Source organism: Anneissia japonica, unplaced genomic scaffold (genome assembly GCF_011630105.1).
Source record: "Anneissia japonica isolate Jap-2015-1 unplaced genomic scaffold, ASM1163010v1 scaffold287945_len1679841_cov205, whole genome shotgun sequence".
NCBI lineage: Eukaryota > Metazoa > Echinodermata > Crinoidea > Comatulida > Comatulidae > Anneissia > Anneissia japonica.
This window is the reverse complement of record NW_022753015.1, coordinates 674,069-693,648: the sequence shown is the minus strand read 5'-3', so window position 1 is coordinate 693,648 and position 19,580 is coordinate 674,069. Positions and strand designations below refer to the sequence as shown.

The following is a 19,580-nucleotide window of genomic DNA, read 5'->3' as shown; positions in this document are numbered from 1 at the left end:
TTACTTCTAGTTAATGTGGGTGAGTCCTTTTTGTAGGACTGGCCACTATGCAGAAGTATTTTCCACTATGTTTCGAGATGCGCTTTACCAAATATTTTTTTTTTTCGTGACCCCCAGAAATGTTTTGGCGACCAAATTTTGGGGCGCGACCCATAGGCTGAGAAGCAGGGAGTTAATTGAACAAAGGAAAAGGCACTAATCTTTGTAAACGTGTTTAAAACAAAAGAAATTATTAAATTCAGAAAACCTATTTCTGGTCATGTGGTCAATGTTTTGATGACCTCATCAGCGCAGCTGGTTATAGAGGGCCAACAATAACTCTAAACACAATGTTTCCTGGACGCGCACTCAGATCGTCCGATTGTTTAAATAATAACATTTTATTCCTTTACTTTCTGTTCCCCGTTCATACACCAGAATTTTACACAACAATGTTATGGTATTGATTAATTGATTGAGTGAGTGAATGGTTAATTGATTGATTGACATCGATTGAGTGATTGAATCAATGAATGAATGATGGATTGATTAATTAATTGATTGGTTCAAGTTTGGCCTGTTGATTGTATGGTGTTTTCTTGGTCGCTGTCAAAAGACCGACAATCAACTCATCATTGGATATTTAAGTAAGCCTAATAACTATGTTTTGTCTGCTTTAAGAAAAGTAAACCTAAGAATAAAATTAAATACTTGAACTTGTATATAGGCCTATAGTAAATCATTAGCTCTCAATTAGCCTATCATAGCACGGACTTTTTACAGCTTTTAATCTTTTAATGTTAATCAATTTTTATAAAATATTTTATATGAGAAGGCGGAATTCTTGCTTGATCTGGAAAAGTTGATAATTGGGTTTATCCTGAGGAATTTAATTATTTAATTAAAATATTTGAGGGTTGATTTTACAGAATACAGTGTATCATTATAAGCTATATTATAACAACATTTAATCTTTAATAGAGTATAGAATTTATTTTTTATACAAAATCCTTACGTCATCGTCGCCAATAACAACGGTGAACTGAATAATGATTGTAAATGATTGGCGCGTAAAATTAGATTGAGATTTTCTATAAATCTTTGATTGATAGGTAAGTTGGAAATTGACCAATAGTATCGATCTGTTTATCAGTCGATCCATCCAATCAGAGGTCGCCCTTCATGAATGGACGACCAGCGTCGGAACCACACTTGATACACGCTTACTAAGCGTACGAACAGGCAGGCGATAGAAGTAACCACTGTAGAGGTACGGTAGCCTACAGTTTTTTCTGAATACCATTGGTTTCCATGTCCAGATAGCTGGTTCTGGACTTGACCGGTAGTTTCCCAGTGAATATATTTGAAACCTAGGTGTTGAAGGTGGGACTGCCAACTAGTGGTTTTGAGAAGGTAAGTTAGGAACTTAAGCGCGTAGATGAACACCGTAGGTTGCTTTCTGCTGGGTTTCGAGCTCCCGAAGCCAGTGGACTGCGGGAGGTCCCATTTGGCTTGTTATGGCATTTCATGTAGATTGACTGTAACAACAGTCTTTACTTTGTCACTGAAGTTGAACTGAATTCAAACATTAATGATTTATTCACTGTGAAAATCAAGTCGTTCAATACGAAGTGTATTTCCCTAGTGTAAACTTAAAGGTATCTGTTGTCGGTGTCACAAATGTGGCCTTTTCCAAAAAAGCACATTCTAACACTAAGAACTGTTGGTCAGATTGGAAATGTATTTTAGTTTATTTATAGAAAATAGGTTATAACATAATTGCCAGGCCTACTAATCCATTTACCTAAGCTTTCCTGATTATTTTTTTTATATTTTGTGGGTAAGTGTTCTCAAAACCCGTTTATTCAGGATGTTACCATGAAGTCTGAAAAAATATGTGGATAATAATGTATTCATAAAAAAATTAAACTTAGAAAAATTAAAATTAGAAATTCTGTCACTTCATTTTGAAAATATGAGTTGATTTAAAGTATTTTTAATTAAAAAGACTTACAGGTACTCAGTGTTCACATTTGAAGTTCCCACCTATTTATCAATCATTTCTCTGAAATATCCAGTATTAAGTTATATTGTGTGTACCAAAAAAAAAATTTACAAATAGGAAATAAAGTTGAATATTACTATCTACTGAATAAATAATTCTTTATATGCCATTTTTAAAGACTGCTTTATAGATTCATCTGAACATATGTGATTATATTTTATTCACTGACAGGCAAACTAGACTTGGAAAATATTAAGAAATGAAATTAAAAATTTTAAATATGCCACAAAACCGTGGTTTTATATTAGTGTTGTCCCAATTGTTCGAAATCTAGGGCTGCAGAGGCGGCAACCCTTGTGTTTCTTGCCCTTCCAAAATGATATTAAGACAGTGGTCATGTGTTTAACATGTATTGATATTAACGATATTATATTGTACTGTTTCCTCATCACCCAGTGTATTTGTACTGACCAATGTCTCCCCAGTAAATAGTTTACATTATAATAACCCAGCAAACATAAAACGTTCTTATAACGTTCACGAACATTGTGGTTAGGTATGTCACAAAATAACGTTCACATTGTAAGAACGTTCAAACATTGTGAGGTTGTGAAATTAGGTTATAAGTACGTACATATGGTTCTACAAAGTGTAAATTTTTATCACTTAACTGTAACATTCTTAGAACGTAATATTGCTAGCTGGGAACGTTGTAATTAAGTTATCAGCAGATGTTATAAGCGCATTTTATAACCTAATCTTTGACTACATAACGTTTAAAATGTTGCCAGCAATGTTGTGGAAATGTTATTTTTTGACATAACCTAATTACAACATTCACAACGTTTGCAAATGCTATAATAATGTTTTGTATTTGCTGGGTAGTTATTATTGTTTTGTGTCTGTACAGGATTGCAAAATTCAAAAATCCTATTTTTATCATCGTTTGACCTTTGTGGCTAAAATATTAATCAAATAGTGATCCTTACTGCTGTGAAATTACAACAGGAGCCCAGTGAAGTGCCTTAAAAAAATTGCAGACTACAAATCATAATGTTTTTATGTATTTTATTAATCATCCAGCATACAAAATCTGATGAAGGCTGATGGAATGGCCTTAAAAATACACACTCATACACATATTTAATATTAAATTAAGTAGAATTAAAACTGATTATATTGTAAAATGTATGAAAATACAAGTAAAAATACATAGTAATTTATAATATATTTCAATATGTGTCGGAAGTATGTTGAATCATGTTGTACTGTATGTGATTTATGTGTTCATCAATCTTGTGCGAGGATTATTGATCATTAGGGGCTCTTCATTTAACATGACTTCATAATGTTGTACTGTACTTAAACATTGACATATTATGATAACTACAAAGTGCTGTGTATTTTTTAATGATGATTTAATGTACTATTTAATTTCAGGTAGGACTGGTATTTACTATCATTCATGTAGCCTGGCTTATGATGGAAAACCATAGCGATGGATTTTATGACCAGCAAGTACCTTATGTAGTCCCACAGGTGAGGCAGTAACTATATTATTGTCTTTTTATGTATAAAGCCCCTTATATGTGTAAGTCAAGGTATTATGTGTATCCACGGTTCTCGTCATTATTGGTAATCTACTCGTAGAGTAAGGTATGATTACTGTGTTGTGGGTATGTAGATAGCTGTTAGCGACTAATCCATGTAAGCTCCTCATGCGATACTTAAGATGGCGAATACATGTCGATAAAAAAAACCTGTTGGTGCAGCTGATGTAATTATGTGAGTATTAGGTAAACCACATTTAGTCTATTTTATAAAGTTGAAAAATGTATAATAATTTAATAGAGATATAAAATGAAATAATCTATATTGATTATTCTAGTTATTAAAGACATCAATTGCTTATTGATTTTAGGCCTATTGTTGGTGGTTTCATATAAAAAAAGTCTCCTACCCATTCCAAATTTCAGTTTAATTATTAGTGTTCCCTCCCACTTAATATCAAACTGTCATTTCTTTGCATCTCTGTTTAGTATTTTGTTGTCAAAAGGAAAATTATGTTTCATAATAAGGAGGAGGATTACTCAAATTATCCAGATAAATGATTTACACATATTATATCTATCCAAGTTTTCAATGTTTTTTGGGGAACAGTGCCTACTTTTTACATGAAGGGATTATTGGTTGTGTTGATGTCAAACATTTTGTTCACATGAGCTTAAAACATGAATTTAGTTAAAATAGTTTTTTGTTTTTGGTACTTTTTTCTTCTGTACACTTCATTCTCTATAATTGTGTCTTAAGTTTTGGATAATATGTGAGGTCTCACTACAAAATGAGTCTCATCGTTAGAAAATCAAAAAATGAGTTACATTTTGGTAGATCACATTAGCTTTAATTTGGTCTTTGAATGGCTTCCCTAGGATAAATAGATCCAGAGATGTTAGCATTTGAAGTTTAGGTGTATGAGAACCAGGTTTTGAGAAAATCGGCCTCAAAAACTAACCTGTACAAATAATATTACTAGAATTACAGAATATGCGAAAAGAACATTGTTTTAGTAAGAAAATTCACTTAGAAAGTACACAATCATAAAATATAGGTATCAAGTTATTCAAAAAACATTAAAATCAAAATTTTGTAAAAATGTTGCCTTTTACCTATTTTGGTGAATATCTAAATATGATTTCACCAACGATGCGTCTCATTTCGTGGCGAGACCTCACATATAACACATCAATGTCCATAGTAAATAATTTGAAAATACAGAATTTTAATTTCTTAAAATCAATATTTTGTATTCTTTTCAAGTGTCTATTGGTTGTAAATAAAATTCTCCTAATTAAATAACGAAGGAGTGAACTATATTGAAATGTAAACACTAAAAAATAATTGCAATGTGTTATTGTATTGTATAATTATGACAATTTTGAGATATTGTGTGATTATTTTTTTGTTAAAAGTCTACCAAAGTTAATTTTAGCACGAGAAATAAAGTTTTAATTTTAAAAATATATTCAATCAAATATTTAATTTTTGTTTATCTTTTATGCAGTAAAATAAGCTGTTTTTTTAATTGTTATTTTGCTTAAAGCTTAACTGTCGGTGATGAGTTAATATTAATAAACTAAGTTCAATTATGGTTTTTTTTGTTAATATTATTACTAGCTTTTAATTGACAGTAAGAATGAGGAAATATTTTTGTCAATTAACAAAAGGATAAATAATACTGTTCTTAATGCTTTGCATTAACTCAGGCAATTTTTTTTATAGTTGAAAGTAAATAAACCAAATATAAAATAGTGTATTAATATGTCTCTCACTAAATGTTGATAATAATATGTATATCTACTTTTACTTAGTCACCTTCTCACCCGAACGCCCAGTAGACTATCATTAGTCTGTCGGTTGAAACTTTCCGACTAACGTTCTCCAAGCAGCACGATCTTGGCATAGGTTGTCTGCTTCATTTATGTCTATTCCTGATCTTGTGACGATCTTTCTAATTCCGTCCTACTTAGTAACAAAAATAATGTTCAAGTACATATAAACATAATTATTTTTCTTAAAAACAAAATAGGTTTAATAATGGAATTATATGTTAAATACCTGTACTGTATGATCAGAAGACAGCACCAGTTTAAAAAAAGTCCTTTCTATCATCAATCGTCAAAATAATTGACAAGTCTACAAAGGTGTTGGTCATACTGTAACATGTGTTACTATTTCTTCAACTTTCTAGATTGTCCCAGATGTGGATAGTACATTTACAGACAGAGATCTCTGCTTAGGACAATGTAAATTTGAAAGTGGTTACAAAAAATTCTGCAAAGAAGATTTCTGTGATTCAGCAGGTAAGAAGTTGTAATTATAATATAATTCCTTAAGTTTGACATGATCAGGTGTTTACAATTTTCCAGTTAAAGACCACTTTTGTGACTGGGGTTCCTTGGTCTTAAGCAGTTTTAGTCTAGTTTAGTTCAGAATAATAAAGATAAAAAGACATTTCTTAATTTGGATACACAGGAAAGTGATCTTTGCTTGGAAGCGGTTTGGAGGGATCTTTGATTAGAGGAAGACCTGTATATGAACATTTTCATTTTTATTACTCTGCCAAATTTTGAAAAAAAAAAATCCCCAGTTTTCATGCTGTACAAACATCGAGTACTGTGGCTCATTATTTTTCAAAATTGAAACAGCACTGATCACTGCTGTATAATCGATAATAATTTATGTATACCTTCTTTTGACAGAGGTGGGGAATGTGGATATGGAAATGTATGAGAATGTTGATCATTGTAAAAAAAAAAAAGTATAAATAGGTCCTACTTGAAATGCTGTTTCATTTGATTTGTGACCATTTTAATGTCTTATTACTGACTACTGCAACACTAAATAGTGCCAATGTTATTTTGTTAAGTATTAGAAAGCACACATATTCAAAAACAGTTGGCCTACAGAGAACAAATTCCTTCAGTTAAGTTAATTATGTCACTGTTTGTAAAGATGGTTACTAATTAGGTGGAATTACAACCTGACATTCTATAGACTCAAGTACTATATTCATTAGACCTGTCTTTCAGGTTAGGGTTTAGTGGTTAAATGTAATTTAGATAGCATGGCCTTTTTATAATTGTTAATTTGTTTGAATAGAATTACAAAGTGTATACCAGAAAAAATGATTGCTTAAACCTGTGTCATTTTATTAAAGACCATTACTCAATACATTCCACTTTTCAATTGAATAATAGTTTTGACGTTCTGTATATATAAATATGCCACAAAACTATATTTTTAGATCAAATATTACACAATAGTTTAGACAAATAATGGATAAGTCGGTGTATGGACCACGGTAGATCATTAGGTTGATAGTAGTACTTAGACCTGGCATAAAACGTGTAACCAAGTGTAAAAAACCATCTCTAATCTTTCATTTCCTCTCTTTTGAAGACCTAACAAAAGGGTTATAAGAGCACTTTTAGTCTAGTGTTGGATGGGTTGTTGTATTTTGATGCCTTTCTATCAACCTTCTGACTTTTGTTTGTGAGTTTTGTAATGACTTTTATGGTGGATGTGGAATTTCCCTAAACTGTTTTTTTTCTCTGCATACTATTCATGATTGTTAAATTGTTTTTCAGAGTAGAGTACTTTTAAGTAAATTTCACATGTTAAACATGTCTAAATAATGGGCCTGAATTTTGTGATGAACAGGCTATTACTTTAACTCTTAGTGATTAGAATCACACTGTTGGTCATTGCATCATCGATCATAATAATTGTATAATACGAGGGCATTTTTCTTCTTTGATGCCCAAATAAATACAAACTTAATTTAAATTTTCTGGACAAAAACAGATTGATGAAACGTAACTCAGTACAAAAAGATATTTTAGAAAGCTTGTACGATTATCCCACAACTATATGATCCATGAAAGGGGGTTACAATCAGGATTTATAAAACAGGGGGAGGCAGGGCAAGAAGCAACAGCCGAGTCTCATATTGTCTTTCAGGTCCTGTATATTAATTATCTACTTGAGTTATTACAATGTAAATTCAACCATGAATAAATAGTAAAATAAGCAAATAAGATTAAATGAATAGAATTAGGATAATTGTAATTATATAGAGTTAACCATGCATGGATACAACCTCTAGTAAACCATACTACTTCAGTGTGAACACTTCAAGTGTCGAATTTATGTCCGTTTTGACATTTCGTTCTCTCTTGTCATTTACCTGGAGGTGCTTTGGCTGCACTAACTACAGTATTTCCTACAGATTTTATACACATGCTGCAAATTGTACTTCAACTTTATTTACTAACATACACAAATTGGCTGTTTAAAAAAAAATTAAAAGCACTGTCTGTACTGTAGTATAAAAATATTTTACCAAGGAACTACAATAGGTGCATTTTGTTAACGCCATTACATTACGTGGGATACGGTACTAACCTGGATTGATATCTATGATTACATAATAATAATAATAATGATGATAATAATAATAACAGTTATACAGTCGGCCTAATATTTTCTTTATTCTGGATTTCACACAATTATCACATAACGAGAGTAATTGTGTTAATTAAAATAACTATAGTCTAGGCATAGTATTGACAATATATCTTTCATACATAGGCCTTTAGTCTTTTTCTTTATTGATAATGATACTGCATATGAAAAAGGCCTAATGTTGATATACAGTTTGAGCCATGTTATATGATGTTAATAGGGTGACCCGTGTTATTACTTTAATTATGTTATGTGGTAGTAATACCTTAATTAATTAAAGTTAATGTATGTACAGTACTCTGATAATGTTATACTAGATGAGTTTGTATTAATTATTTTATTATTATCAAAGTGTATTTTGTAGGCCATAATTTTGTGTTTCATGTTAATGTCAAAAGCAGTTTCATGTTTGATTTTATGTGTGTTTGGTTAGTGTCTTGCCATTAGAACCTACTGTACTCTCTTTTTACCAATTGGACTGTGCTCATTATTACTCTAGTAAACCATACCCAAGACCAAGTTTATTCAGTTCCTCCCATGTTTCCCTGAACATTTCAACCTTGCTCACTATTATAAAAATGTGTTATTCCACCTGCTCAGCATTGGTGCTAAGCTAAAATCCTAGTATAGCAAGAGGTAGAAGTTCAGCCTACAGTTAATAAACAAATGACCATTGCAGAAATATGTGCTTCATTCTGTGTTACTAGAATTTGTATAACAATGGAAAACCACTACAATTTTGTATTGCTATTGATTTATTATCTATGCTCATCATTCACGTTGGTATAATAGCTTATATGATAATACACGTTATAATATTGATACTTATCTGTAAGTGATATAGAGGTACAGTGGCAACATTAGCATGAGGTCATGGGGGAAAATTGTCCTCTGTTGGACAAACAAGGACCCCTGTTGCTGAACAAAGTTTTTAGACTTAATTTGCTGATTCAACCAGTTTTAATTGTGATTCAGATTTTAGCATAGTACCCTAATTATAGTCAAGTTCACATGTCTCCATCGATCGCGAGTGGGTCCGGCACTGGGTCGTGAGCCAGATTGTGTTAGATTAAAAAAAGGACCAAACTGTGTTTGCTGCCACTTTCGAGGCAGCTGGAAATAAATTTACGTCACATTTTTTTTAGACATGCTAGGCCTGCGATTTCTGATCCTAGGCCAAGGTGGAGGGGGCATCTACGATCCTCCATCTCTAGGTAAAACTGTTTCCGTATTCTTAGTTTAGGTCCTGCAACTTGTTTTGGATTTGCTGTGTCATCGTCGGCGAGTGGCCTGACACAACGAAAATCTAGGCCTAGCTGCGATTTTCTCATGTATTTTTATCTTTTTCTTTGATTTCTTGTCTTCCACTAACATTCTAATCTCGGGTTCTGCCCAAATCTCTATTAAGTCACTAATTTCTTTCTCGGTCCAACAAGCCCAAGAGCCAGATCTAGTTAAGGTTGACATGGAGGGTATTTAGGGATATTTAAATTAAAAGTAACATACAACAGCCAAAACTGCTACGATTGTGAAAATAGCGTTCTTAACTGCGAATATTTGAGCAAACAAGGTAACTACTTTGACCCCGGAGAGATCTTGTATCTGATTGGCTTTCACACAAAAGAGGTCACAGCTCACTGGCAACCCACTTGCAAGCGGCTGTTCACATGGATCGAGAGTGAGCTGCATCGAGAGTCGATCGAGACCGGCCTGTCGTGGGTCACTCACGACAAAAACCACTCTTGAGCGGTTGTTCACATGAAGACCCGGCTCGCAAACGCAGTAAACATAATTTTTACCATCCTAAACAATAATCTATTCATTGCTCCTGGCAAGATTGTACTTTACTTCGCCAAGTAAATGGTAATGGATGTACACTTGTATTTAGTGCATAATACTAGTTCTCCATGTATTTTCAGCAGATTTCCAAAAGAAGTTGAATAAAAGTAACAAATAAGATAGATAAAGAAAAAAGGAACAACAAAAACCATCAACTAAAAAGAAAAACAATAAATATTATTTTTATTGTTATAAGATCTGTTTTCCTTAAAAAAAAAGGTTTTATTCTAAACTCTGGCCAGATACCCTAAATGGCTTCTAGATTTTACTCCTGTCGAAAAATGTCTGTCCCCTATCTATAGAACACATTGTGCACAGTATCTGCTACCAAAATGATGAGTTGATGGGTTCAGATTCATTTCAGGTTCTGTCATAAGTTTATTTTAGGTTTTTGTTTAAAGTCGTAGGTTTATTGTATTTGTAACAAATTAAACTGCTCAATGTTCATAAGTATATACCATACATAAAATATGTATGTGGTACCATTCAGTATTTTTTAATGAGTGTTTCTGGACATCAATCATCTGTTGCCACCTCCAAAGGTTTTACTCTGAGACTCCGGATGCCCTAGATGGCCTCTGATTTGCCTCCTGTCAGAATTGTTTGTCCCCTTATCTATAGGAAAATTGATCATTGTAGAGCTGCTGCTATCAATATGTGATGAGGTTCAGATTCATTTAAGGTTCTGGCGTAAATGATATGTTTATTTTAGGATGCAGTCCTAGGTTTATTATATATCAAGTTAAACTGCTCAATATTTGTAAATATTCTATATTTGTGACCGGCTCTTGCAAAGCCCTTCGCAATTTCTGATTTCCCGCAAGCACCCAAAAAGTTCAAGAATCAGAATTTTTGAAAATTTTCATGTTTTTGCATTTTATAAAAGAAGATACATTCAAAAAACATTTCTGCAAAATATCAATCACGAAATCTACCTGAAAAGTATATTAAAATTATTTTTAAAATACAAATCTTAATAATAAAACTATTGATTTCAAATCTTTAGAAGCTGTTTTCTCAATACTTACATTGCTAATAAGCAGTAAATTAAATCTTCATAACTTCGCTAATACTCAACCAATTTTCATCAAATAAACACTGTTTTAAAGAAGAATTCATGCAGAATAAAAAAGACTAAAAACCCAATTTTGAATTTTTTCTGCCAACACCTGGTTTTGCCAGAGCCAGTCACATTTTTTTTTAATGGGTCTTTCTGGGTATCAGTCATGTATCGAATGTATACTCTTGTAAATGTTTGTTGGTGCCTGTTTATTTATTGTTGTTTGGATTAGTGATGATTGACTGATGATTTATTGAAGTTGTATATATTTAAGGATGTACTATGCGTTATATACCAAGGAAAACACATTTTATATGTTTTATGACTGCATAAAAAGTGAGTAAGCATGGGTCGACTTTTTCTTAAAAGTGCATGTAAATGGAACAAAGACCTTAAATGTTGTAGTTAAACTTTAATACCTAATTACTATTTTGGTATAATTTCTACTGGTGTCTTTTGGTATTTGTACATGATATACGGTAAGATTGAAAGAGGGATGTAAATTCCATTGGCCAAAGCTGATCATTGGGATTGTAGTTAAGAGCAAGATAGTAATAATTATATTGTTATCATTAACTTTTTCATATCATCATTCTTTTTAATTATATAATTATTTTCATTAATATTTGTATTATTTCTTTCATTTTCATTATTGTTTTTATTATAATTACTTTTAAATGAAAGTGGAACAATTATGTTTTTATTATTTAAACTTATAGGCCTAGTTACTTTATTATTATTTATAGTTACTATATAGTCAAAGTAATATTTATTCATCCAAAAGCAAATTTATTCATTCTTTCATTATCTTTTTTTATTTTATATAATTATTACTTTCATTATCATGGTTAAGTTTAGTCATAAATTCTACTAACTTTACAGTATGTCAATTGATATAGAGTTTTTATTCAGAGTATTAATATTCATATATTTTGACTAAAAATTAATATTACTACAGTAGTTAAACTTATTTCATGAATAATTTGTTTAGAAATGAAATATCATCCTGGTCGGAAAGAGTAGGAAATAATTGTGTTCCTGAGTAATTAAATGTTGTTGATACTTTCAATATAAATCTTGACATATTGAAAGAGTTCGCAATGTACTGTATTTTGAAGTGTAGTTTCCCTTCAATTCAATTGCTTTTCTTCTGTACAGTGCTCTGAATGTAGGTGTAAATAGGTGTTTAAGTTGGTGATGTCATCTTTTAATGCTAGCTAGTTAAGCTACTTAAGTATTTAAGTACTCTTTGGTTTCAAGGACACCTGTTTTGTCCATAACAAGTTGAATTCAAGACTTTTGATAATAATTAATGTATTCCATAATGTAATAATTAGTTACTTGCTTTATAATGCATTCCCCAAAACATTGAGGTAATTTTCTGATAATTCATAACTTATTACAGCATATTTATGTTCACATATGAACGACTGTATTGTAGTCAATGTTATGCCTACTTTCATATTTTCCCCACAAAATGGTTATGGCTTGATCAAAAACAGTATAGATATATGGAAATTATTTTCTACTGTATATCTCTAAAATACAGTACACTCTTTTTTATAAGAGCCGGTAAAATGAACCAATGAATGAATGTAGAAAATTATTATTGAGCAGCAGTATATTTACTGTACTGTATTATAGATGGTATTACATAGTGATACCTACACTTTTCTTTATAAGGACACATTATATACGAACACTGAGGCTGAAATTACTTAAAAATTAAGAACAAAATAAGAACAAATTGAGGCTGAGGTAAAATGTCAAATGATATTTTTATTTAAAAAAAAAAAACCCCTATAATATAGTACAGTAGGTGTATGTACCTACATTTTTATGGGGGCCTTTTTTCAGGGGCCATTTTTCCTGGAGGAAAAAATAAGAACACTGGAACTGGGAAAAATCTAACTTCACCCTTTTTTGGCCGATTTCAAGCTCAAAATCTTCTTATTTTGTTCTTAATTTTACACTATTTTCAAAAATATTATTGTACAGCAGCATACTAACTGGAATGTATGTAGAAATGGCTTTGGGAAAAATGGGCCCTGGAAAAAAAATTGGTCCCAGAAAATATCCCGGTAAAAATTGCCCCAAATGACGGTACACCTACTGATTATAGAGGGTATTACATAGTCACAACTACTGCACAAGGTACAGATATAATTTTTTGGTTTTTCTATTTAAAAAAAATTAACCTCGATTGACATTTTACCGCAGCCTCAATTTGTACTTATTTTGTTTTTAATTTTTAAGCAATTTCAGCCTCAGTGTTCTTATAAAATGTGTTCTTATAAAAAAAAAGTGTAATAATGATAAAGTTGGCCTACTACACTTTGATTGCACAGAGATGAAGGCAAATGTTAACATTGTCTTCACCAACTTAAGGCATTTTCTTATCTGAAATAAATATAGTAACCATGTAATATGCAAAGGATTGGCATTATGACCCCCAAGTTGATCAAAACAACTTATCTACTCGCATAAATTTTGGAAGCAGAGATGTTATAGGCCAAAACTAATTGTTCTACAATAAAATTGCTATATGATTGTTAGTTTTTTAGGAATAATTAAATGACAGGCCTATACAGAAGGAAAATTTGAATTAATATACTAATACTATGATGGTTAGGTGATAACATCAATTATTAATATAGACTTGCATTTTTATTCAGAAATGTTAGAGGAAAAATTATTAAATTCATAGTTGTAGCTAAAAAATTTATATGGATAAAGAAAAGAAAAAATATAACTTTTTCAAACTTTTTTTTATTCAATTGCCCGTAGGTAACTTTAAATAAAGTTGTTTAACTTCTATGAATACAATTTGTTATCTTAAATTTTCTCTTAAAAAGACTAAGATTGTATTAAACTACAAGTGTTACTGTTCACTTTTGAACTTCATTCTACTGGATCTTCTGGCCCAGATTCAGTAATTTAATACTTCCAGAAGCAAGCCAATAAATCAGACACCGAATGCCTGCAAGCTTACAAAACATTCTCCTACAAGTCCCTAGGGTCAAAGTTCAGCTGACCTCAATTTCCGAAAGTTGACCTCAGTCCTATTCATCAGCGTTTACTGGCGTAGTGTATCATGTTTCAACAGAAGTTATACAGAACATAGAGGAGCTTAGGATTGAAATTGGCACTGACCCAATATAATAAAGTTTTGGTAGTCTTTCGAATATAATATTCTTTTGCTATTCCATGATATATTAAAATACGTAAGGATCATTTTGAATTATGTTTTGCATAAAAAATATATCTAGGTTAATAGTATTACTATTATATTTCCATCTTGAACTACCCTTGTAAAAAAACAAACGATGTGAACTATCAGCCACAAGACACAAAAAAAACCCCCATTTTTTAACCACTGTGGTATACCTTTTTTTTTTATAAGTACACATTTTATAAGAACACTGAAGCTGAATGAAATTGCATAAAATTATGAACAACTTAAGAACAAATTGAATGAGGTTTTTTTTAAATAGAAAAACCAAAAAATCTTATCTACCTTATTTGAAGTAGATTTAACTATGTAATGCTCTATTATAGATTCAATACAGTAATATACTACAGTAAAATAATAATGTTCTCTGTTTGAAAAGTGTGTAAAAATAAGAACAATATAAGAAAATTTTGAGTCTGAAATCGGCAAGAAAGTAAGAACACTGAGCCTGGGCACAATTTTACTGGTTCTTATAAAAAAGTGTATGTATTAAAAAAGTACATTATTTAGAAATTATTAAATTTTTTAGGTATGGTAATTTGTTTTGTGTATATATTTATACTAATTTTAAAATATTTTTTTAAAGATTAAATGTAAAATTTTAATATGGCCTAATGGTTTTTTGGTTAATGCAAAAAAATTCATTCATAAGATTACAATGTTAGAAACAATAAATATTTATTTATAATTTAAAAAAAAAAAGATTCTGTAGATAAAATCTAATATACCAGTGGATACAGTATTAATCAAAGCTGAATATTAATAGTACAGATTGAAAGAACAATACAATTTAAAAATACAAATAGTCTCCTATTCATTAAATCATGTTATCCCCCTGGGTAAATGCCTAATTTCATATTTTGTTATTTTCTCTCTATTAAAAATATTTATGTTGCTGTTCTCAGCTTATTGATATCTGTTGCTGTTAGTATTTTAGTATATTATTTTGAACTAAAAAATCAGTGAGACACACTTTCTGTACGGTAGTGCGTACATCATGGATTCCATATATACAAAATAGGGAAAATATGATCATATATCTAGATATTAGTCGGTTGTTTCAGCATGGGTCATACTTTCGCCAACTGAGCTAACTTAAAATTTTTCTTAGCGAAGTTTGATTGTAGGCCTATTTCAGTTTTTAGGTAGTTAGGTGTTTGTTATATTGTCAAATAAAATTTTTTTTTGTGTGTGTTAAAGAATTATATAAGCTTGTTTACTATAGTTTTATATTATAATATGTGGGTGTTATTGTTTCCCTAGCAAACTTGTTTGATTATGGCAAGAGTTGGCAGTTTGCCAGGCCTCTTTCAACTAGTAGAAATAACAGGATGATGAAAATAATTCAAGTTTATGTTTTCTTATGATATACTTCCTATGGCTAGATCATTTTTTAAAAATTGGGATTGAAAGAGATGCCACTGTACAGTTAAATTATGTTTATCTTAGATTTAGAGAATACTGATGATATAATAATATCTAATGGTGAATGATTATTGCATTTAAACACTTCCAATATCAATTTGCTTTTCCATTTTAAATAGGATCGTGCTGGGTTAATACAATTATGTTTAGGTAGAATACGGAATACTGCCTAAATTGTTTCACTATTTCTGTGTCTTGGGATTTTTAAAAAACCAGGCATCACCATTTCTATTCAGTCAGAGCAATAAAATATTTCATATCATTAGCAAATGAGTATACCTTGATAATTATTGTAATATACAAATGATATTTAATGTTTCAAAACAACAAATCTAATTGTTTTTAATACTTTTTCTTCTATTTTTTCCTAGAGCTATTTCAAGACCTTGACCAATTACAAGATGAATGGTTTCCAGATGGTATGTACCATTTATCACTACAGGGGTGTTTAGTACTAAGTGCTAAAACTAAAAACTAATTCTTTTGGGAGAGTGTAAAATATATTGAGTACTTTATTGCCATATCATGTTTTAATTACATTGATTGAATACTGTCAATATTTGAACTTGATGTTAACATTTGTAAAGCAACGTGTCTTCTATATAAATTTACTTTATCAACCTTTGTACAATACACTTCAGCAGTAGACTCAACTTTTTTTAGGGGTAAGTGCATGCTTAGACTTTCTCCTAGAGGCTGGGGTTTTAAGGGATAAGTGCTTAAATTTTTCTCATAGACGCTGGGGGACAGGCATAGCCTAGGCTCTGGCGGAGACCAGGGGCAGGGCGTAGTATAGGCTCGACAATTTTGAAAAAAATAATCAACATCTGAGAAAGTAATCTGACATTATGCTATAATAGATATTTAAAACAAAATATGACTATAGGGCTATTATAAATGATAAAACAGAGAGAAGATAATTTTTTTTTCTTTTTTTCTTAAATATTAGGTTTTTTAATAAAAACCAATCACAGAACAGACATTGTGAGCCACAACAAAAATATTAAGTTTTAAAGTCACCTATTTTTAAAGTACCAGTGAATTAATCCACTGGGTGTTAAACTGTCGACTGATATTTTTGTTAGGAGGATTTCTATAATAACCACCTTAAAATCTCAACAAAATAATTAAACATGAATCTTTTGAAATCATGGAATAAACACCTTGCATTCATGCACTATAAATTATCACTCCTTTTCCTCTTCTTATCATTTGTCGTCTCCCCTCTTCTGTCAATGCATTTTTTATGGATACCTATCAGAATATATAATGTGTTTAAAAATCTAAAGGTCACAGTTACATGCTATAATAAGGTGATATTCTTTTGCCGGTGTTTGTAGGTTCAAGTGTAAGCCCAACCTATCCAGCGTTGCGGTTATGGATAATCCCTTATCCATATTTGGTTATGTGCTTTTGTCAGAATTTGATTGGTTGCTCAGTAAGCATGTTTACTCTGAAGTGGAGAAGTTCACAATTAATTGTTCACAATAGGTTTTTGCTTCACAAAAACTTCTCATTCTCGTTTATTTTTCAACTTGGTCTTTTTAAAATCGGCACAAAGGCAAACTAACCAAGCAATGAATAAAATCAGGTTTTAAATTGTTAGTAAAGTAATAGGTTTGTGTAGTGTTTAAAATAGACGCTAAAGATTCAAAAGAAATTTATTATTAAAAATGCATAATAGAGAATCTTTTGGCCCATTTTAAAGTAACTCAGCAGCTACCCACTGATATGTAAGCACTAAAAATAAAAAAAACAGGTGATCTGTGTTAGTAGAAGTCTTTAAAAATATATACAAAAAAATGTAATAATATACTAATATAATATATAATATTATTATATAATATTATTATATAATAATATAATTATGGTGGATGAAATTATCATTTTAAATTATATGAGATAATGTATATAAACTTAGTTTATATTGAATATATAGTTGTGGATTATAGGACTAAGCAGATGATACTGTACATTACTAGTGATATTGTTTCATATCACACATATCATTTTACATATTTTTAGAGTAGATAGAAAGATCCCAAAATCAGAAAAAAAAAAAGTGTAGTATGTTAAACAGTTTGAAGATAGTATAAAAATGACTAAAACATTTTGCCTATTTTTTCAATTAGTTTAATTTAAAATATATTTAAAGTAGTAGAAGATTAGAAATAGTTCCAAATGACCTTTCACCTGCCATATGACCTTTTTATAAAATCTAGTTCGTAGATGTTTTCAGACAGAATGAATAACTTTTAAAATAAAATTGTATGTTGTTGACATCACATTTAAGGGCAATTCTACTGGATAAGCTGCTTATATTGGATCCACAGTGCTCTATCAGTGGCCGGTTTGAGCAGAGAAAAAGATGTGTACTTTCTATGTTATTCTCCGGTATAATATTTTACCGAAACTGCTGGTAGGGTTACACAATTTCAAAATGACCTGAATTATCCATGATGATTTTTACCCAGAGATTTACACTATGCCAACCTGAGTACTTGCCTTCCTCATTAAGTATGGATTAAAATACGGTATGAGAGAGATGTTATAATTTGCATTGATGACCATATTTTGTTTTTTTATTTATTTAAAACCATGCTTACCGAAGTAAAGTTTTAGAGGCTGAGTTATACTCATAAGTGGATAGACCATCTAGCAAAGCTATACAGACACAGTAGGTATCGATTCACAGAGTAGTTTTGTTTCAAATTTATTCAAACAGTCAGCAACTGGCTAAGCAAGTTTTCGTGACTCTAGTAAATTATATGGAATGCAATTTCTATATAGTACTCAAATGCAACTAAGTCTTCTAACAAGACTTGGAGAGTGGAGTTTGATTGAAAGAAATAGAATATTGAATTGATCCAAGACAATAGAATTAAAGGGAGAGGTCCCTTACCCATCAAAGCCACAGACTCCACCCTAACTAATGGGAACACCATGGTTTCTATCATGTTCCTATTAAATGAATTACTTCCACTCCTCCTAGAGGTTGTTGAAAACTTCAAGCCTTTTCCTTCTATTCTATTAAAAGAGTTGATCTATTTTATACCGCCATGGTATTACCGTGTATATATATATATATATGTATATATATATATTTTATAATGATGACTAATGATATCAGTGGCCTTGGACCTGCCACATTAGGAATTACCTGCAAGATATAATCCACGCAATTTATAATTGATCTCCCAAATTCTTTTTATTATGTTGACTCAATTAGAAACATAGTAACTTATGGAATATATTACTGCTCTCTAGTACAATTAAATGTCATTTGATAGCATTTTTTTTTATCAATGTCAATCAAATGAGAAGTAAATTAAGCTTTTATTGATAGTTATATTTCACTTAACATTCAGCATTAAATGACCTATTCATTACATGTTGGAAAACATAATTATTACTGGTACATTTACTTGAACCAGCTACAGTATATAATTCAAAGGAAGTTTTGAGAGAGAATCATAGCTATATTCATGCCAAAGGATAATAAAAGTTTTTAGATAATTATTATTTGAAAAAATATCATACATTTGCTCTGGATGAATAAATATAAAACTAAAAAATTATGCTAAGGCATGGGGGTGGTGTTATAATAAATATTTATGAAGTGGCACAGTAGGTTGTAAGATACAGTAATTATATTTTTGATGACTGCTATTACGCTGCTGCTTTGAGTTCCAAACATCTATACATAGAGCCCACCTCCTATTTTAAAATGGTTCATGTTCATTTTGATTCAGTGTACTTTTTTAAATTTCATTCTTTTCATAATTATAGTTTACTATTTCGTTATGTTTATAACTGTAGGTAATGGCCCACTGGCTGTGGTACTGTGATTAAGTTACTTAAGATCTTCCATGTTCGTATTTTTGTTGTTATTTTGACTAAATGACATGGATCCATCAACTCTTAATTGGATATTATTGAAAGTTTAGCGCATTGTGGTCAAGATGGTAATTGTGATTAAATGATGTTTATATATAATAAGGAAGGACATCAACCTT

The 19,580-nt window shown here is 30.7% G+C and overlaps 1 protein-coding gene across 1 annotated transcript in view; it reads left to right on the top strand.

Moving 5' to 3' along the window:
- The first annotated feature begins 1,173 nt into the window (after positions 1–1,173).
- Positions 1,174–19,580, top strand: part of LOC117122626 (ETS translocation variant 1-like) — a 62,126-nt gene continuing 43,719 nt past the window's right edge. Inside the window, exons 1-4 of the mRNA XM_033268291.1 lie at positions 1,174–1,392; positions 3,425–3,523; positions 5,733–5,844; positions 15,936–15,983. Coding sequence (XP_033124182.1) covers positions 3,464–3,523; positions 5,733–5,844; positions 15,936–15,983 — 220 coding nt within the window. The 5' untranslated portion in view covers positions 1,174–1,392; positions 3,425–3,463. The remainder of the gene's footprint in view (positions 1,393–3,424; positions 3,524–5,732; positions 5,845–15,935; positions 15,984–19,580) is intronic.